Below are 21,715 nucleotides of genomic sequence, written 5' to 3'. Positions count from 1 at the left end.
AAGTCAAAGATGACTAGTAAAAGCACAGTGACTTTTGACATCATTGAGCTGGACACTGGGGCCTTCCACTGGGGCCTTCCCGCCCTCTCTAGCTCCTTGAAATTTAATTCAGTTTATAACAAAAGACATTCTTCGAGACTTGAGAACGCATTCTCAGTCAAAGGCCTTGCCAGTCTTTGTGGTCTTCGGATTAAGTTCGGAATGGTTCTTTACTTCACTTTAGGCGATTTCGCAAGGAGCTCTGGAGTGATGTACAGCACCCGGCCCTGTACTGGCGCACGCCTGGCTCTCACCCCTGTGCGGACCTGCTTCAAAGTTCCTCTGACACTGCGCAGTCAATTCTGCTGTTTGGGGCACTTGCGAGCTCCTTCCTCTTCATCTTCCTTCTTCCGGATTCTTTTTTCTGACTGCTTCCCGGCCTCTTCCTGCCTGGTGGTCAGGGAGCAACCGGAGGGTACAGGAGTCCAAGTGTGAGGCCACTGTGGCTATGGCTTTGGTGTATGGTTGAGAGGGAAGGTGCTGGCTGCAGGCCAGGGGGATCTGAGTGGGCAGTGAATGGTGTTGTGGGATAGGTGAGGTGGTGATGGTCACGGCCAGGGATCTGAGTGGTCCCTGTGGGGTGATGAGAAGCCTATGGCTTTGGAATTAGGTGGATTTGAGCTTTAATCTGGGTGTCATCACCTATTCTCAGAGTGACTTGGGGAAAATTACTTGTCTTGGTCTTGATGTTGCTTTTGTAAAACTGGGATGATAAATGCTTCTTCAGAATTCTTTACAAAGAATCCATTTGTAATGCAGGAGACACAGGGGTGGGGGCAGGGTTTTAATCCCTGGGTTGGAAAGATCACCTGGAGGAAGGCAGGGCAACTCACTCCAGTATTCTTGCCTGGAGAATCCCATGGACCTGTTGCAGGAAGGGGGACTCCTTCCAGGGCCGGAAAGTGGGCTCTTGTCTAACACTCGGAAATGAATTGTCTGAGGAGACACATGTGCTGACAAAGCAAGAGATTTTATTGGGAAAGGACATCCGGGTGGAGAGCAGTAGGGCAAAGGAACCCAGGAGAACTGCTCTGCCAGTCAGCAAGACTGTTCTGTGGCTCGCAGTCTCGGGTTTTATGGTGATGGAATTAATTTTCAGGTTGTCTTTAGCCAATCATCTGACTCAGAGTCCTTCCTGGTGGTGCATGCCTTGTTCAGCCAAGATGGATGCCAGAGAGGAGGATTCTGGGAGGTGATCGGACATGTGGTGTCTCCTTTTGACCTTTCCTGAACTCTCCCCATTGGTGGTGGCTTATTAGTTCTGTGTTCCTTACCAGGACCTCCTGTCCTAAAACAACTCATGCGAACAGTTACTATGGTGCCTGGCCAGGGTGGGCGGTTTCAGTGTGCTTCCCCTAACAGACTGAGGAGCTTGGTGGGCTACGGCCCATAGGGTCAGAAAGAGTTGGACATGACTGAAGTGACTGATCATGCACGCAGGCAAGACCTCCACACAGGCAAGACATGGCAGCCTGGAAACTACTGGATAAATGCTCATTTCCCTTCTGTCCTAGTAATGACTCTCCTGTCTCTTCATCTGTGCCATTAGCTTGGGCATGAGAAAGACCCAATAGGTTAGATATCCATTGAGAGGTACAGAATATGGATAGAGGAGATAGAATGAAGCCCTGGAGAAGGAAATGGGAACCCACCCCAGTTTTCTTGCCCGGAAAATTCCATGGACAGAGGAGCCTGGCAGGCTACAGTCCACGGGGTCACAAACAGCTGGACACGACTGAGTGACTGAGCATACATTGAGTGAAGAATTCCATAGCATATAATTTAACATATATACTGTTCTTCACCCTCTACTGTAATTGTGTGACGAATATCGGATACTGAGGTCTCACCAAAAGCTGCTTTCAGGCACTTTGAAGAATATATTCTTGCTTAGCCAGATGTGTAATGTGAGTTTATCTTTCTTCCTTGGGTGATTCAGGCTGTTGTTTTGAAGAATCTAATTGAAGATGCCAACTGAAAAACACACAACATGAGAGTTGCAAGTTAAGTTTTATATTTGGGGCAAAATGAGGAGACAGCAGGGAGACGGCATTTCAGATAGCTCTGAGAAACTGCTCCAAAGAGGTAGTGGGGAAGGTCAGTATATACGTGATTTTGGTGAAGGTGGAGTGCATGTATTCAAGCACCTATTTTCTACAGAAGATTTTTGCTAGTCACAAGGAGCAGTCGTCACCAAGAAGCATTTTAGTGCTTTTCTAGATGTGAGGAGACTCAAGAAATGGGCTTATAAAATCGTCTCCTGAAAATATCTAACTATCTGAGGACCTTTTTCTCAGAGCACAGAATGCCTCAATTCTACTCTCTACCCTGAACTCCTTGCAGAGGGTGTTTTGTTGAAAATCAGCAGCTGCAGTAGCAACTGATTTAGTCCTTGTAGAGGTAGATGGCAAGTGTCAATTTATGGCTGACAAAGGCTTAGATAAATGCTGCTCTCAGTGTTTATATGACACAGGGTGTTATGTCCTCATGGAGTCTCATCACAGTAGGAAGTCACCTTTGTCTGGTAAGCAGATTGGGGATACTACAGATACTCCTGCTGAGGTAGTCACATCTTAATTCATTCAACATGGATTATATTATTTTACATAGTGAGAGGGATTTTGCAGATGTTATCAAATTAGGGATTTTGAGGGTGGAGAGATTATCCTGAATTATCTCAACGGGCCCTAAAGGTGATCATAGGGGTGCCATAAGAGGAGGGCAGGAGGGTCAAAATCAAAGAAGGCGATGGTGTGATGGAAGCAGAGGTCAGAGTGGTATGATATCTGGTTGGGGCCACAAGCCAAGACATGTGATGGTCTCTAGAAGTTGGAAAAGGCAATGAGACAGAGTCTCCCCCAGAGCTTCCAGAAAGAATGCAGGCATTCAAACACTTTGAATTAGCTCAGTGAACTCCAGAACTCTTTAAGACAATCAATGTGTGTCATTTTAAGCCATTAAATTAGTGGCAGTTTGTTAGCAGTTCAGTTGTGTCTGACTCTTTGTGACCCCATGGACTAAACAGTCCATGGAATTCTCCAGGCCAGAATACTGGAGTGGGTAGCCTTTTCCTTCTCCAGGGGATCTTCCCAACCCAGGGATCAAACCCAGGTCTCCCGAATTGCAGGCAGAGTCTTTACCAGCTGAGCCACCAGGGAAGCCCTAACAGCAGCAATAGGAAGTTTACAGAGGGAGTGTCTGAACTAGTAAGAGATCATATAAAGGGCTATTTAATTCTGTTTGTTTTTAAACTTTTTATAGTAGAGTATGCATGAGTGCTAAGTTATTTCAGTCATGTCCAGCTCTGTGACCCCATGGACTAGCCCTCCAGGCTCCTCTGTTCATGGGATTCTCCAGGCAAGAATACTGGAGTGAGTTGCCATGCCCTCCTCCAGGAGATCTTCCCACCCAGGGATCAAACCCATGTCTCTTATGTCTCCTGCATTGGCAGGCAGGTTCTTACCACTAGCCTCACCTGGGAAGCCCTTTATGTTAGAGTATAGCTGATTAACAGTGTTGTGATAGTTTCAGATGGACAGTAAAAGAACTCAGCCATATATATGTATGTATCCATTCTCCCCCAAACTCCCCTCCCATACAGCCTGCCATATATCATTGAGCAGAGTTCCGAGGGCCATTTGATTCTGATTGTCAGGAGAAGGCACGTGCCATCAGAGAGCAAGGGAGCTGGGAGCTTTAGAGAAGGTTCTGTCCATGAGCAGAGCGAGCCTGGCTCCAGCACTCACTGTAGAGCCTGTGGCTGGGCCTAGAGAGCTCCTAGACAGCGGGGGAGCAGACACAGAAATGTCTTCAGTGTCACTCAGGATAGGACATAAGCTCTGCGGTCACTAAGGAGGGAGCTGTCAGCTCAGCCCGAGGTGGCTGGGGCCCAGGATGACCACTACCTCAGTTCTAGGGGTTTCTGTAGGAATCTACAACATCTACAGGATTAGCTCCCCCTGCAGTTGTGGGGGACACAATCTATGACCATTTTTAGCAGGCCTAGAGAACGCCCCATTGAGAGGGGGTATGGGCAGGGCAAGTGCTGGTTTTCTCTTGCAACCTGAACAGTGGGCATGGGGACCGATGTTTGGGGAATGAATGAAAGTTGAGAGGCTGGTGCGACATGTTCTGCAATAGCCAGGATTCCAGGACTGTGGATTGCTCCAGCTCTTCCTGGAAACCTAAGATTTCCATCCTCACAGTGGCCTTGGGCCTACTACTTGCTTCTCCGCCACCCTCCCAACTGTGTCAGCAACACATTTGTTATACAGATATGGAGCCAGGGACCTGTCCCACCCTCCCAGCCTAGTGAACACCCGGTCAGCTGCCCTGCCTGCAGCCGTGGAGCAAATATCTATTCACTCATTGATTTTCTTTCTTAACTTAAATGTTAGTGGACCTGACCCTTGTGGGAGAGACTGTTGGAACTTTCCCTATTGGGATTTGCTTTCAGTGAATAAAGGAGGTTGGGCCTTCTAGGGCATGTTAGATATTTGTGCTAATTTTTTTCACATTTGTAAGCTTTCTTCTTTCTTAGAGTGCTGTGGATTAAGTTGTGCGCATGTGAGCTAAATTGCTTCAGTCGTATTAGACTCTGTGTGACTCTATGGACTGTAGTCTGCCAGACTCCTCTGTCCATGGGATTCTTCAGGCAAGAATACTGAAGTGGGTTGCCATGCCCTCCTCTAGGGGATCTTCCTGACTGATCGAATCAGCATCTCTTGCATCTCCTGCATTGGCAGGCGGGTTCTTTATCACTAGCGCCACCTGGGGAGCTAGTGCATAAAGTTAGTGATCTCTTGAATAAATACTCGACATCAGTTTGATAAAGTATGGGCCGTCAATACCATGGTGAAACACTGTCAAGGCTCTTACGGATGCATTTGTGGGGTAAAATGTGGCTTTCCTTTCCAAGTGAAGTTATTCCACTCGAATGATACAGCATGAATAAGAGCTGTTTTATAACTTCAGCCCTTCTCTTAGGACTTCATCTTAGGAATCTGTATAATGCAAATATTCTAGCAGAGAAGTTTGCTTTGGTGGTTTTTTTATTTTAATTTAAAAAATAAGTTTTTACACTTATGCCGTATCATCCATAGAACATTTTAGAAGAAACACAGTACATAAAAAGTTATGATATAAAGTTACCAAAAATACTGTATTATGAAAAGACAATTCTAATTTCAGTGAAAGCAAACAGTTCTGAAATCTTTCTTTAAAATACTTTCCTGGTTAATTTCCGTCCTATTCTTGTTTTGCCCTTGCATAGTCACCAGACTGATCTTTCTAAAACACAGAACTGATATGTCTTTTTCCAACTGAAAACCATAATGCTTCCTTACTATCTGCAGAATAAGGTTCAACCTTCTTATTATGGCTTGTAAGTCACCCACCCCTGTAAGTCAGGATCCAGGTGATCAGTCAGTTATTTGCTCCCTAAACGTTTATTGAGAATTTCCCGTCATATATACACAACAAAACAAAGGAAAACTAAAGCTCCTGTCTCAGGTTCCCTCACTTAATAACTGGCTACTCAACCAGAAATCTGGATTGCCCCCCTTGGCCTCTCCCTTTTCCTCTCCTGACAGTCCTACTTTTTAAATATCTCTTTAACTTGCCTACCTCTCCCCTCTGTTTGCTTCCCCCAACCCTACCGGCCCCTTGAGTCCATTCTCTGCATTTCAGCCAGAGTCCTCTTCTAAATTGCAGCTGGTTATGTCGTGTCCCTATGTAACTCCTTTATGGCCCTCTTCGGATAGTCTAAACTCTTCAGCTTGGCTTCTAAGCCATCATTTACAGAGTGCCTAATGTGCCCTGCGCTGCTGTGTACACGGTGGAGCTGTGATCAAGATCAACAAAGTCTCCTGGCCTCAGAGTCTTACCTTCTGTTTGGAGTGGTGTGGTGTTGGGACCGAATAATAACCCAGAAAACAAATAGAGAAGATAATCAGAGATTCAAGTAGGAGTCTTGAAGGGAGTAGTCAGGTACTGGGACTGGGTGTCTCCTTTTATAAGCATGCATGTGTGTGTGCGTGTATGTGTGTGTGTGTGTGGGGGGGGGGCTGTGCACATGGACTTTGAACTGAAAGTTCAGGGAAGGCCTCAAATGGATGCAGTGGTATTTGCCCCCTAACCCCTTGTGCCTCTGCAGCTTCTATCCTGGCTGCCCACTCCTTATACTGGCTCAGCCACACTGGGCTTCTGGTTCCTTGCAGTCTCCTCTCTTCTCTCTCTCCCCACTTTTCATCTTTCCTCTTCCTTTCCTCCACCCCTCACCAGCTCTTCCTAGAAGCCAGTGCCTTGCCTGAAACACCTTTCCTCCATCTACCCTCCTTGACAAGCCCCAGTGCTTCTGTTGTGGTCTGAATTTCCTGCTTAATAATCAGGCAACTGTAAATTGCTTGATATACAGTCTTTCTCAATCGCCATTGAATTCCCAGGACCAAACGGTCTGTGTGGACAGAATATGCACATGGGATGGGATATTTACATCTGCCAGGGAGAGACCTTAATGGATTGCTCCTTCCCTCATATCCCACTGGGCTCAAGCCAAGCTTCTGTTCTAGTACTTTCTACTATCACTTGGATACCCTCTTTTTTCTAAACAGTTTTCTCCTGTGATAGATTGGGAGTTCCTTTGTCTTATTAATTCTCCAACCAACCCCTCATAGTACCTGGCGCACAGGAAACGCCAAAAAACTTGAACGTAAAACCAAAATCAAACAAAAATCCAGGAAGATATAGTTTGAAAGAAGGAATGGAAACCAATTCTAAAGTAGGTAAAATGAATCATATAGTCACCTACCTGGGAGAAATTACAGAAACCTTCCACACAAAGTATTTTACCTCACAGCGAAACTTTACTTTCTATTCAAAACATTTCACCATTTATTTAAGGACACAAAATCAGGAAGATGCTCTGACTTGTTGGTTCAACTTGATTCGCTACCCTCCTGTAAAATACCCACACACACCTTTCCCTTCACTGCAGGTAGAGATTGCCTTTACTTTTCTCACAAGTAAAACCAGTTTTACTTGTGCTTTACTTGCTTTTTATTCTGATTTTGAGGCACTTACTAGGGACCACAAAAGTTAGGGTTGACTTGGAAGTATGTGGCTTCAGGCTGTCAGGCCAGAAGTTTGAAACCTGCTTCCTTGTTTTTCCCTTGAGGCAATGGAAATTTCTAGCCACCAGCTGAGACTGGGATTGATTCAGTGCCAGAGGTGAAACATGGGAAAATATAGGGATGTTGTTTATTACGGTTACTTAGTCATTCTCAGCAGTAGATTTTATGATTTAGAAAACATTTCCTGGTTTTGAAAACTTAACAATACACCCTCTAAGTCTGTCGAAAATTGGAGTGGGGGGTTTCAGTAACGGGAGAGCCAGAAGGATAAGCTTGTGGATTTGTAATTGCTTCTTTCAACTTTATGACTATGTCCCTATATTCTAGTTTTATTGAATTTAATTATTAATGGCTGTTTTTAATGAGGAAAAAAGATGCTTCCGCATATCTGAGAAAGTCTGAAAGAGATTCTGTTCATCTCTGTATCAACTTTGTACCTTGGTGAAAAAAAACAAACAAAAAATGCTGGCTTGGTGGTTGGTTGTGCTTAGGTTTTGTCTTAGCTCTGCTTCAAATTAACTTTGACTTTACCTAAGTCCATAAGCTTCTTTAGGCCTGACTTGACTCAACTATAAAATGAAGGTTTATTGTTTAAGTTCAGTTTGGTTCAATAAATGATTGCCTGATACCTACCTAGCTTGGATTGGATTCCCTAGAGAGAGAGGCTTAGGAGAGGATTCTTGTGGGAATGAAGAATTGAGTGGGTGCTACCAGGAGAGAACTTTAAGGAAGTGATGGAAGCAGAGAGGGCAGGAAAAGAAACCAAGCAAAGATGTGGTCTCATCTCAGCTCTGGAATATGAAGAGCAAAACACCTCTTTCAGTCAGTCACTGGCTAGAGGTTGCCCTCCAGGACAGAGGGTATGATTTTACTTAAATTTCTGGATAACAGAGTTCATCAGCTGGGGGATGGATGTACCAACCTGTTAAAAGAGATCTAAATGGGGTACCAAAATTCTGTTATACCACCTGGGTGCCAGGTACTGTGCTAGGTATTGGAGAGAAGAAGGCAAAAGAGATGTAGTCCCTCATCATAGGAAACTCATGGACTGGTGCAGGAGATAGATGAATATCTATCCAGGCAAACGCTAGGATAAACAAATGCACAGTGTTGTAGGAGCAAAGAGGAGAAGCAGGCTGGGTTACCTAGGAAGCCCACCTGGCCAGGCTGTTTGCTGCTACCTATCAGTCTTTATTCCAACCTCAAGCCGTTCTGGCTCCATATAAACCAAATGATTAGATGTACTGCCCATAGTTTTACCTTGGGGAGAATTTTCCCACACTGGTGGTTTCATGGCCACACCTAAGAGCAGCTGTAGTGCAGTGGGGATCCATTTCCGGTCTGCATGCCCATGATGATGCTGACTCAGCCATGAACCAGGCTTTGGTGTTTGGTCCTTCCATCAGCTGGCAGTAAGGGGTTTCTCCCTTCTTGGGCAACCAGACTCACAAGCTGAGGAAAAGGTGCTGATGCAAGAAAGGTGATGACATGAAGTTCCAGGCCACCATGTCGTGCAGCTTGCTCAGGACTTCTGGTCCTGTCCATGCTCAGTTCTGGATGTACCACTTCCGTCCCTTGAATCTCTGCTTCCACCATCCATCCGTCATGGCATTTCTGTCATGTGCGTCTCAGGCTGGGTCATCGCACTTTCTGTGCTTCTAGGATCTACCTTAGCTGTGAGTCCACATCATTTACAGCCGTCTGTGCCAGCAGGTTACATCCTGCATCCCTGGGGATGTGCCCCCAAAACTCTTATAAACTCTGCCTATTTAACTTTATATTCCTGCCCCCTTGATTAGGTATCCTTGGTCCCATGTGTGTTTCCTGGCTGCTGGCACTACCTTCTGGATAGGTCCTGCAGCTCCTGTAGGGTCTAGTCATGTCTCCATACTAGAGTTATGTTGTGACTTAGGCTTTGTTTTGGGTCTAGTGGTCAGGATGAGAGATGGGGGTGTGTCTTCAGGGGTTACATGTTATTTGTGGGGAGAGGTCTCTGCATCCTCTTTCAGCAAAGGGAGGATCACTTTAATTGGGGAATGGGTCTTTTCTTCAGGATCAGAGTGTTGAGAGGGATCTAGGGACACAGAGTATTTCAGCATCAATCCAGATGTCCGCATCCCATAAGTCAAGTTTCCATTCTTTCCCAAACAAAGCCTTGGACTTGTCAGAGGCAGCCTGATATGATTGGAACTTGAACTTTGTTTGAAGCTGACAATGGCATTTTCTGGGTGAGAGTCTCAACTTCCCCTGCCCACCTGCTGTAGGAGATGAGAAAGACTTTATATGCTACAAGGGAAGCCCTTTGGCCTTCACACCTGCCTTGTAATTGTCAGCTAATCTCTCCTAGTTTTTCCTTATTTTTTCCAAAGCTTCATTCAAACTTATCAATAGACATCCAACTCCATTGTTCTCATTGCTACTGCTAAGTCTGCTAAGTCTCTTCACTCGTGTCTGACTCTGTGTGACCCCATAGAAGGCAGCCCACCAGGCTCCCCCGTCCCTGGGATTCTCCAGGCAAGAACACTGGAGTGGGTTGCCATTTCCTTCTCCAATGCATGAAAGAGCAAAGTGAAAGTGAAGTTGCTCAGTCGTGTCCGACTTGTAGCGACCCCATGGACTGCAGCCTACCAGGCTCCTCCGTCCATGGGATTTTCCAGGCAAGAGTACTGGAGTGGGGTGCCATCGCCTTCTCCGTCTCATTGCTACTGCTTGCCCTATATTTCTCATAGGTTGATATTTCAGAGCTGGCTAGTGTGTTCCCTTTCACTATAACACCAGTTCACCATCAGTGACTTGGGATTAACCCCTTTAGAAGGGAAAGAAGCAGAATTGGGTAGATAGAGAAGCAGATTTGCAATTCAGTTTCAGTAGAAGGCTCTGCCCTCTTGAGAGTTCTGAAGAGGGACTGATCTATCAGAAGTGTCCTGAGTTGGAATAAGAGAACACAGCGTTTATACCCTCACGATAGATCTGTGGGCTACCCCAGGAAGCAGGTGTGGCCTTGGGTACGGCAGCTGTCTTCAGCAGGGTCTCTCCTGCAGGGAGATGGCTATATAAGTGTAACAGTCATTGTGTAATAAGTTTACTGACTTCTTTTTTTCCTACAGCATCTTTTTATGGTGAAAGCTATGTGGGGCTCAATATCATAGAAGTTTCCTCTGAGCTATCTCTTCAATTAAAATTTCAAACCAGCAAACCACAGGGATTACTTTTTCTTGCAGCTGGGGAAAATGACTACTGTATAATAGAAATTCTATCAGGAAACTTACAGGTAAGATTTTTATTAATCTTTAAAAATGTACAATAATTCAATTACTGGAGGGAAGAACAGTGAGAGAAAGAGAACAAAACACTTGATTATTGTTATTTCACTAGAATAAAATCAGATGCCACATGTAAGGGTTGAGATCTTCTCCAATTTTACAAGCATGTCGTAAATATTCCAACTCAAAATATTTTAATTTCAGTATGTAGTCCGTAAGTGTGGGAAGGGCTTTCCATGTCTAGGTTTCTCTTTCTTTATCTTTGTGAATGGCCATATTTTCTGAATAAAACACTATGAGATGAGATTGCTTAATTATGATTGTTTGTCTTTCAGGTGAGAGTGAATTTGGGGACAGGTGAACTAGTGCGTCTTTCTGAGCAAAGACTTCGTGTGGATGACTTGGCTTGGCATTTAGTGGAACTGTACTGTGTTAAGGATCATGTCTCTCTGGTTATTGACAAACATTATGAGATGACTGGCCGGATCACTGGTGGGATGCACAATTTGCACTTTCAGCATGGAATCTACATAGCGGGCCATGGTGGACTTGAAGTCTCATATCTCGATGGACAGCTCCCCAATTTCCGTGGCTGTATGGAGGATGTGGTGTTTAACCAGAGGGAGATCCTTTCCTCTCTTAGATCTTACCCTGGTTTTAAGAAAGTTTATGAGGTGTCACTAGGATGCAGTGATGAATTTTTTGCAGGGGAGGATGAAGCCATCAATTTCTTTAGCTCCAGATCCTATGTCACCTTCCCAGAGTGGAAGGTCCAACGGGATGGGCTGTTGGAATTTGCTTTGCAGACTGGAACTCAACAAGCCTTGCTTTTATTTCAGTCAGGTAGGGAAGGAGATTTTGTCGCTTTGGAAATAGTTGAAGGTTTTTTGAAGGCTCATGTAGGAAGGGATAGGAGTGATACTCAGCTCTCTTCTTTTAGCTTGGTTAGTGACAACCAGTGGCACAATATTCAACTCAGATTCACTGAAAGATACCTGGGCCTGATGGTGGATGAACAAAGAGTAAGGACAAACCTGCCTTTGCAGAGCAAACTGTTTGTATCTGCAGGCCCCCTCTTCGTGGGAGGTCTTGATAGACACAAGGGAGAAGAAGTTAAGAGGTTAGGACTTGCCTCTGTGCCTGGGAAATCTGCTGGAGGAATCTCTTTTAAAGGGTGCTTGAGAGGCTTGGAAGCCAACTCAGAAAAGAGAGCATTAAAGGATGCCTTTGTTTCCAAAGATATATCTGCTGGGTGTAAAATGAAGGGCAGTGATAATGAAAACCCTTCTGCAACAACCATGGAGAAACTGCTGCTGGCAGAAGTTCCCCTTTCCACTGCTGACTCTGAGGCGGGCAAGCCTAGTCTTCAAGATGTGCGTAGCTATTTCTTGGTCCTGAATAACTTGGAGGTCCAAGAAGGTGGGCAAGCCTTACTGGAACAAAGGCATATGAAGGTGGATATGGAGCTGAAGGATTTGGGTATCCATCAGTCTCAGATACTCTTTAAAATAAAGGAGATGCCTGTTTATGGGTTCCTTCGATTAGATGTTTCCCCCGAGCAAGGACCGGAGAAAGTTTTCACTCTGTTGGATTTGGAGCAAGGGAACATTTGGTATGTCCATGACGGTTCAGAAGAACCTAGGGATTATTTCACATTTTCAGTCTCTTCCAACAGCAAGAGGGAAGTGCCACTGTATCTGCAAGGACATGTTTCTTATGTGTTTAACATTGTTGTCATTCCAGTAAATGATCCCCCAAACCTTAAGCTCCCTGAAGGAAACTTGCTTCTCGTGTTTGAGAATTCTAAGAAACGACTGACTCCAAATATCATACATGTTTCAGACCCAGACACAGATTCCTTGAGTCTTAGTGTCTCAGTGCTTGGCAACTTCAATTCAGATGCTGGGTTTTTAGAAAACATCAATGATCCCGGGAGAGCCATTAATGGTTTCTCATATGGGGATTTAAGAGATGGCAACATTTTCTGCGTGCACAGGGGCCATCCAAACTCCCGGATCCTTCTGAGAGCAAATGATGGAGAGCTGGTTAGCAGTACGGTGGTGTTGCGGGTCATGGCTATTCCTTGGGACTTGGCAGTGGCCAATCGGACCGGTGTGGTCGTACAGCAGGGTGGTTCGGTTCTGATTACTCAGAGCAACTTGTCGGTGGAGGTTAATGGTGAACGCCCTGAGGTGGACACCCGTTATGTTATCACTTATCTGCCTCGCTTTGGCCAAATTCAGCAGCAAGGGCCAGGTGGCGAGTGGAAACAAATCAGTACCTTTTCTCAGCGTTCTGTTGATCGGAGTCAGATCCGGTACTGTACTACATTCAAAGATTTGCAACTAGAAAATGTTATGGATCACTTTAAATTTAAAGTTGACATAGAAGGAAAAAGCAGCGAAGAGCTGGTGTTTCCTATTACGATACAGTGGCTAAAGTTTACCCTTCTGAAAAATGTTGCCCTTGAGATCAGTAAAATAAAGAGGCACGTATTGAATTCTGATCACTTACAGGCCGTGACAGAGGGAGTGGAAGTAGCTGAGCGGGAACTGCATTTTAAGTTACTGATCCCACCTAAGAAAGGAAAATTGCTACTTGGCACAGAAGTTCTACAGACAAACTCAGTCTTCAGCCAACAAAATATTACAGATGGTAAGATAAGTTATGAACCACAGGAGAGGCCCAGGGAACATTCACAAGATAGTTTCAGGTTCTTGATGGTTGCAAAACACACAGAATCAAAAGGTTATACTTTCAGAATCAACTTTAAAGCAGAGAGGAGGCACATTATTGTAACAAACAGAGGATTGCTTGTAAAAGAAGGAGAAGGGAAATTAATCACAGAGTCAGAATTATTTGCTCAAACCTTGGACAATCGGACTTTCCAATATACAGTCACCAAGAGTCCGCAACACGGGAAGCTGAAACTGATTCGCTCTTCAGATTCTCCTGGAAATCAGGACAACATTACTGCCTTCGTGGATCAAGACATCCTGGGTGAGCGGCTGATATATGAGCACGATGACTCTGAGACCCAGAGTGATGAATTCTTCCTTGTGGCCTCCACCGCAGGACCAGTCCAAGAGGGAGCGTTCAGGGATCTTGACATGGAGCATCTGTCTATGGAAATCAAAGTCACCGTTTCTGTGGAGTTAAAGAATGATGAGAAACCAGTGCGCATGGTGGATAAGGTCTTTCAGGTTGTGCGGAACGGCCAGCGCTTGTTGACCCTCTCAGATATCTGCTACCATGACCCTGACTCAGATTTTGACGATGGGCAGTTGCTCTACATCCGGCGGGGCATCCCAAACGGGGACTTGGTGCAAGCCAGTGACCCAACTCAGAAACTCTACCAGTTCAGGCAAGAGGACCTGCGGGAAGGACGCGTGCTCTTCAGGCACCGGGGTGCAGACTCAGCCCGCTTTGTGTTGTTCGTGACGGATGGTGTCCACTACACATCATCCCTGCTTGAGGTCAGCGTGTCAGACCCCTACATCCGTGTAGTCAACAACACGGGGCTGCTCGTACAGAGAGGCAAAGACAGCAGCCTGACGACAGCCAACCTCAGTGTCACCACAAACCAAGATGTCAGAACAGACCACGAGGTCGAATTCCGTATTGTGCAGCTCCCAAAGCACGGCAGGGTGCTGGTCAGCAGCTCAGCGCCTGGCTCATTTTCCATGCATGACTTGAAGCAAGGGCGTGTGATTTACAGGCATGACGGTAGTGGCAGCTTCGATATGTTCAACCTAACGGTGCGAGTTAAAGATACACATTTATATGTGGGAGTCTACGTGCAGGTGGACTCAGAAAGCCACCAACATCACACGCGAATTCTGCACAGCAAGACTCTTGTGGTTGAAGAAGGAAAACCGGTAAAACTGAGCAGAGGAAGGCTTCAGGTAGGTGGTGGTCCTAGCTCCTAGCATTCTCCCCCTCTGGAACCACAGGGACAAATGATCTCTTTGTTTGCTTCTGAGAGCTATTTTTATGATGATTTCTCTCCTGGTATTTGGAATGACTTTTTAAAAATGCAGATGCCATTGAGAAGAAAAGCCAGACGGTTCCATGATTTTGATACTGCTAATTGTTCTATTGGAAATGGAATATAACGAATCCTAAAATCCCTTCATTTTAAAGCTGTGTGCACATGATCACATGAGTATGCATATATGTTTATAATGTAGAATAACCTGAGGAGGAGGGAATGTATATATTATAGTCAATGAAGAGGTCATTACTTTTTTCATTTTTCATGGCAACACTGCCAATATTTGATTTGATCTGAGTTACATTTGTAATGTGGTGAAGCAGGGCATAAAAGTGTAATTTAACTGACATAAAAAGGATTCCTAAAACAGATGAGGATACTATATTACACAGTTTATTTCTTTAGCTCTGAATGTGGCCTTATGTAGTTTCTTGAAATTGATGGATAAGTTGGCCCAGACCCGGGGAATGCCAAGGGTAAGACTTCACACCAGAAGCCGCCTGGTTTCCTGAGACTCTGACTTGAGAGCCTCTAGCAGCACAGCCCTGCTGATCAGAGTTAGGGGAGAATGAGTAATCTGTGCAGGGTATGTAAACTGATTTATGACAATTGGCCACAAAGGCAAGCTACTCTGAATCTACCCTCAGGACTGCAAATGAGTTTTCCTGCTTGCTAAATACAGCCAATAACATCAAGTAGAAATGAATTTGGACTTTTCTGGTGGGTGAGTGGTAAAGAATCTGCCTGAAGTATAGGAGACCTGGGTTCGATCCCTGGGTCGGGAAGATCCCCTGAAGGAGGGCATGGCAACCCACTCCAATATTTTTGCCTGGAGAATCCCGTGGACAGAGGAGCCTGATGGTTACAGTCCATGGGGTTGCTAAGAGTCGGACACGACTGAGCGACTGAACAGTGGCAGCAGCAGAAATGAATTCAAATCAGAGCAATTTACTGAATAATGAGTTTTGACCAAGAGAATATGGAGCCCACCACCTTTTTTCTCAATTATTTTTCAGGATCTTAGAGAATTTAAGTTTCACCACAAGGGGGTGTACATAGTTCATGGACTATAAATCTGTCAGAAAGTTTTGAGATGAATTTTGCTGAATCAGTAAATTAAATGTATATTTAAAATGCTGAGCTAGTTTAAAAATAGACTTTCCTTTAAAGTCTTGCAATTTTAGTGCTTTAACTGCTACTTCTTCTACTACCTTGTCTAGATACCATTTTATTTCTTTCAGCTCTATTTTCTGAGTCCTAGGTTTCTTGCCACTGTGGACAATGTCTTGATAATACATTAGTAACTGTTCAAATGTTGCTTTGTCTTTGTGATCAGGACTGAAATTCGAAATATTAGCATGGTTACCAGAACAGACCCAGGCTTAAACTGTGTCTTAACCTGGATTATAACTTGAGCCATTTGTGAACATTAATAGAAAAAAATTTGGTTCATCAAGGGTCTTGACTCTTCCATAGATTAATGTTTTTCTTTTTGTGTTTCTGTGTTGTTAATGTGCACTCAAGGCTGTGCACGAACACCCTGTTCCTTCAGAGGCAGTGTTCATTGTTAGAACTCCGCCAGTGCATGGATACCTTCGAAGGTCTTTACCGGAGGAGGGTAGCGTGGGTACAGAGGAGAAGTTCCCTTTGATGTTTACGCAGCAGGATGTTGATGATGGTTACATCCATTATGTACAGACAATGCCTGACCAACAACAGGACCGTTTTATACTGGATGTTATGAGTGGCTTCCAAGCTGTGAGCAGACTTGAAATCCTGGTGGATATTGTCCCTAAACGTATTCCTCTGGCAGTACAAAATTTCACAGTCCAGGAAGGTGGCTCCAAGGCACTTCCAGAAGACTATTTCAGAATTCCAAGCAAGCATTTTGAGGGACTTGACTGTGAATTTGTTCTACTCAAACCACCGAAACATGGTTATGTTGAAAATTCTCATTTTCCAAGAGTAAAGCTGATGAAATTTACCAGGAAACAGGTAATAACTCTCAGTTAATATATTTGGATTTGGATATGTTGGATAAGAAAAAAATTGGCTATTTATCACTTGGATTCACAGACTTTGGGAAGTGATGGGGCCTTAGAAGATATCTGGTCCAACCTCCCAGCAGATGGGGAAGCCCTTCCATGATACCTCCATAGAGAGGTCATCTAGTCATTGCTTAAATATCCTCAGTGAGTTATTAGAGTGTTATTACTGTGATAGTTTGCTTCCTTACCATGAATAAAAGAATGATTTCCATATTTAAAAAAAAAATTTCAAAGTATCTTTCAGATCCCCATTATTTCCTTTATAAGCTCCTAGGAACACACTGTCTTCAGGATGGAAACCATGAGCAGTTATCTAGCATCTTTGGATATCTTTGTCCAGTTAGCTAAGAATGCATATTGCTGCTTCATTTTGCTTCTAAGGATTTCACCTCATCAAGTGACTTGAATCCATTTACTAAAAACTTACTCTGTTCAAGTTACTGTGTAAGGTTTCCATGATAAGTAGACATATTTTTTTGCCTTCAAGAATTGCTGTGGGGGAGTTAGGCACATGAACTTTAATATAAGCTGTACTCTTCTTGTCTTTCATGTAGCACTTTAACAATGATACTGTGGGTGTGCAGAATGGTCACATTTGACTCTAATTGAAGGCTTCTCAGAGGGAATAAAGTTTAAGCTAGACTTTTAGGATAGAGAGAAGGAGCTGGGAGATAATAGAGATGGAGAGAGAAAGCAAAGAAATGCGAGCAAAAGGGGACTATATGGCAATGACGTGAAGGCATTGAAGTGAATGGTGTTCTAGGGGCCAAGGAATAGTTCACGAGGCTCCCAGATGGACAGAGTGTGCTGGAGGGTGCTTAGGGGCCAACTTTGGAGAGCCCTGAGGCACACGTCAAGAGGGTTAGACTCAATCAGGTGGTATTCAGAGCCATGGGGAGAAGTGGAGAGTGCTGAGGGTGGAAAAGTTCGGTGCCTCTCAACTGGGGACCCAGGGGAGGTGATTCTTCACTGACTCCGTGCAACCATGTCTTAATCATAGCTTCCCTCCCAAAGGCTGGACAAACCACCTAAGATAACCACCTGCTCTCATGTGAATGGAATTTTAATTCTCTTCACCCCATGTACTCCGGGTGAGAGACTGAGCACTAAATTTTGGTTCTGTCTTAACCAGTTCCTTACCGTCCGTGCCTTGTATTATGAGAAGTGTATATTTAAGCGTGGTTGGTTGACGTATGCATCACGTGTGTGTTCCCTACAGCATCCATGTTGCTGCGTAGCCTTGGTCACAGTCAAGATTATATGTTCCTGATCTTCAGGTGACCCTGTTGACTTAAAAAATAGTCACAATCTAAAAGTTGAGAGTTGTGTTTTATTTGGTGGAAGTTTTTGGGACTTCAAGCCCAGGAGACAGCATCTCAAGTGACCCTGAGAGAACTGCTCCAAGGAGGTGGGGGTAGGAATCAGGTTATATAGACGTTTGCGACAAAGAGCAGGTAGTCTGAACATCAAAAGGTTATTGTTAATGAAGTAAAACCAGATTAACCAAGCTAAAGAATTTAGCACTTTTCTATTTATGGGATGTTGAAAGAGCCTGGGCTCACTCGAATCATTCCTTTCACATACACCTCAGCTATCTGGAGCCAGTATCCTGCTTTCATATCCTGAGCTGCTCAGAGCTCACTGTGGGGAGTGGCTACAGCCTAATGGCTGCCAGGTTGTGGGTATTCTTCTCCTTCCTGAGTGCCCGTAAGGCTCAGGAATTCACATTTGGAGAGCCAGAACATCACTGTGACATCCTTTGTTTACTGATGTGACAGGAAATCCTCCATTTCTCAAGACCTTTACATTTTCCCTTCTTTTATGCCTTCTGAGGTCTCCAGGGTTTGCGACATGGTCATTTTAACTTATGGTGACACCTAACAACTCGTGGCTATCACCTTCAGTGACAGAGAAGGAGTGGTCTTGGCCATTTCTGCCCTTCATTCATTCAGTGAATAATTTTTGAGTGTCCATTATGTGTCAGGTATGCTGGTTATAAGCACTGAGTGTAAAGCAGTGAATTAACCCAGCAACAAGCCCTGCCCTTGTGGATCTTTTTTCCTGGTGGGGAAAGAAAGAGGCAGAGAGAGAGAATAAATAAAATAAATAAGTGACTTTATATAAATAAAATAATTGAATGAAATTAGTGCTATGGAGAAAACTAGAACAGGAAAGAGAGATAGGAAGTGCTGGGAACATCAGTGGTGTTTGTGTGTCTGTGTGTGCTGATGCTCAGCTTCAAATACAGTGGTTGGGGGCCTGAGGCAGCCTTGAGCAGACACCTGGAGGACGTGATGGATAGTGAGCTTGGTGGATATGGAGGAAGAGCATTCAGGCAGAGGGAAGAGCAAGTGAACAGCTCTGTGAGGGGAGCAGGAGGAGCTCAGTGTGTGGAGCTTCACACAAGGGTGGGGGGCCGTAGGTGAGATTTAGGGAGGTCCAGTATGGGAGGGCTTTTGACTTTATCTTTGACCCCTAGTGAGGTTCAGAACAATGGGGGAGGGAGAATGTGAACCGTTGTTATTTTTCTGTGTGCTCAGTCATGTCCGACTCTTTGTGACCCCATGGACTGTAGCTCGCCAGGCTCCTCTGTCCACAGAACTTTCCAGGCAAGAATACTAGAGTGGGTTACCATTTCCTACTCCAGAGGATCTTCCCAACCCAGGGGTCAAAACAGGGGTCGCGTCTCTTACATCTCCTGCAATGGCAGGTGGATTATTTATCACTGAGCTACCTGGAAAGCCTGCTGTGAAGGGCGGAACTTAATATTACCTGAACATGACTGGTGACAGGGGACCAAATGCTTTTTGATCTTTTAACATTTTCTACGAGTTTATTAAGTACCTGAAAGTCAGCAGATATTTTTCTAGCATTAGAACTAGGAATAGATACATTCCCACCAAACCCTCCTTGCCTTTAGATTAATACCTACTAACTGGCATTTTGGGCTTCCCAGCTGGCTCAGCTGGTAAAGAACCCACCTGCCAATGCAGGAAATGTAAGAGCTGCGAGTTTGATCTCTGGATTGGGAAGATCCCCTGGAGGAGAGCATGACAACCCACTGCAGTATTCTTGCCTGGAGAATCCCCATGGACAGAGGAACCTTCAGGTTACAGTCCAAGGGGTTGCAAAGAGGTGGACACGACTGAGGTGACAGCACGTGCACGTGCACACTGGCATTTTACGTGGTAATTTGAGAGAGTACCACTCCATTGAGGAAATGATGTATTTCTGCAGGAAGGATACAGAGAAGGTGATGTCTATTTAAATGCTATCTTCCTAAAGCATGTTAGGTTAGAATTTCTCCTGCCTTCTGATCAGTGCCATCTTCCACATTTTTTTTTTAATAGCTTAAAACAGTATGTTCCAGGAATATGTGGTCAGGCCTATGGTCTGGAATTCTCTTCCCATGGAACTCCAAAGAAACTTTCATGCACCTGTGTTCAAGTGACTACAACTTTCCCTTGAGACGGTTCGTGAACTTTTCAACTCTTGTCAGAGACACCTCTGAGAGATCAAAAGTCTTTGCTCAAAGGAAGTGCGCCATAGAACTGGACAAAGTTGAACTGTTAAGAATGTTGGCTGTATTTTATCAAAATAAACACAACCCCAGAGACTTTTTGGAAGTTCAACTACTCCTGTTGGGCTTTGGAAGTTCTCTGCTGTTGTATTTTGGGGTCACAGGTTCACTGAAGCCAAGTTCCCGTCTAGCTTTAAAATTCTCCTGGTGTCTGGTTTTGATCCATACTTCCATCAGAGTCTTAAAGACATGAAAGGCATTCTGAGTAAATCTGTGGCTATCACAAATCCAAGAGGAATAACTGATTCATTGGACAACCATTTCAGAATGAAAATTAGAAAGATGAAATCAACCAGGGATAAAAGTAAACATTTGCATTTTGGTTATTACAGTGAGAGAAATCTGGCTTGATAAAATAATTTATTTACAATGTATTTCATTATACTTTGTCCTCAGGAGCTTTTTAGTAGCTGTTAAGAGATGCACCAAAAAATGATTGTATTCTGCAGGAGGAGGAGGTAGCAGGTGTAACCTCACATACAAAGAGCAGTTAAGAGAATAATGCATACTTAGCTCAGAAAAGAGCAGTTTGGGGAAACTTAAAGAGTCTGAGCAGGCATGATGCACGCAATAGTTGCACTGGTCCACGTGTCCCCAAAGAGCAGAAATCCAACCAGTGGGTGCAAACTAAGAGCCCAAGCCCAATAATCTGAATTGTCCAACATTCTGAATTCTCTACAACTTCAAAAATTAGTCTGTCTAAATACACAAGCAGAGTCTGAATTTTAATGGGTGATCTGTTGGAAGAAAGGGAAGACTGTGTCACCTACAACACATTTTAGGGTTTGAAATAGCCTTTGAACTCAGGCCTTGTGAGAACCAGTCCAGCATTTTCTTTATTACCCCATGTTGCTCAATCACTCTGTTCATCCTTAAACTTACTTTTGGGATGCTGCAGTGCTTCATCAAAATTATGCCATGCATCAGAATTTGCTCTCTGATTGTCAGAATCACATTTTATGGGATGAACACATGCTTCTGTGTTTTAAAGAGATATAAAATATCAGGATTTCTCTTAGAGCATTTTTGTCATAGTTTTAAATTACATATCCAGTAGTGTGGTGAATTTTTTTGTTGGTTACAGGTAGAAAATGAATTGATTTCCTATGTGCATGATGGTAGTGAAGCACTTCTTGACAGTTTCATCATCTTTGCAAATAGCTCAGAGCTTGGAAAACAGAGTTTGCCCCAAACTCTTTTTGTGACTGTTGAATCAGTAAATGATGAGGCTCCAGTAATAACAGCCAATAAAATCCTCCAGGTAAGTGCTCCATGCTTTTGGATTTATCATAATAATACAGGGCTACCTGCTTGATTTTCTTTTGTATTATTTCTGATGTTAATAAGATATATGACTATGTATGTATAGTTGACATATTCCAGCTGGTTTTAAATAAAGGTTAGTCATACCAGGACATTATGTTGATTTTGGCTTGTGCTGTTCTAAACCAGTCATCTAAAATGTTATTTTCTAAGTGACAAAGGATCTAGTCCACCAAGCTACAACTTGGTGCAACATACCCATAATATCTAGCTGGTAGTTGACACAAAGAGAAAAAGGATCTTTGGAGAGTGGTGTCCTGGCAGGTGACAGAGAGGGACAGGAAGAAAGCAAAGAGAACAACAAAGAAATAAGGAACAAGAAGCCTTTGACCTTGATT

General features: G+C 44.1%; 1 protein-coding gene across 1 annotated transcript in view; it reads left to right on the top strand.

Annotated features, from left to right (window-relative positions):
- Positions 1-21,715, top strand: part of LOC147350351 (chondroitin sulfate proteoglycan 4-like) — a 74,457-nt gene that overhangs the window by 836 nt on the left and 51,906 nt on the right. The window contains exons 2-5 of the mRNA XM_086362585.1: positions 10,277-10,440; positions 10,768-14,337; positions 15,951-16,421; positions 21,139-21,315. Of these exons, the coding sequence (XP_086218711.1) occupies positions 10,277-10,440; positions 10,768-14,337; positions 15,951-16,421; positions 21,139-21,315 (4,382 nt within the window). The remainder of the gene's footprint in view (positions 1-10,276; positions 10,441-10,767; positions 14,338-15,950; positions 16,422-21,138; positions 21,316-21,715) is intronic.

This window comes from Bos grunniens, chromosome 20 (assembly GCF_055505025.1).
Source record: "Bos grunniens cultivar Pamir isolate PY7600 chromosome 20, Bosgru_T2T1.0, whole genome shotgun sequence".
Classification (NCBI taxonomy): Eukaryota; Metazoa; Chordata; class Mammalia; order Artiodactyla; family Bovidae; genus Bos; species Bos grunniens.
This window is presented reverse-complemented; position numbering and strand designations above follow the sequence as displayed.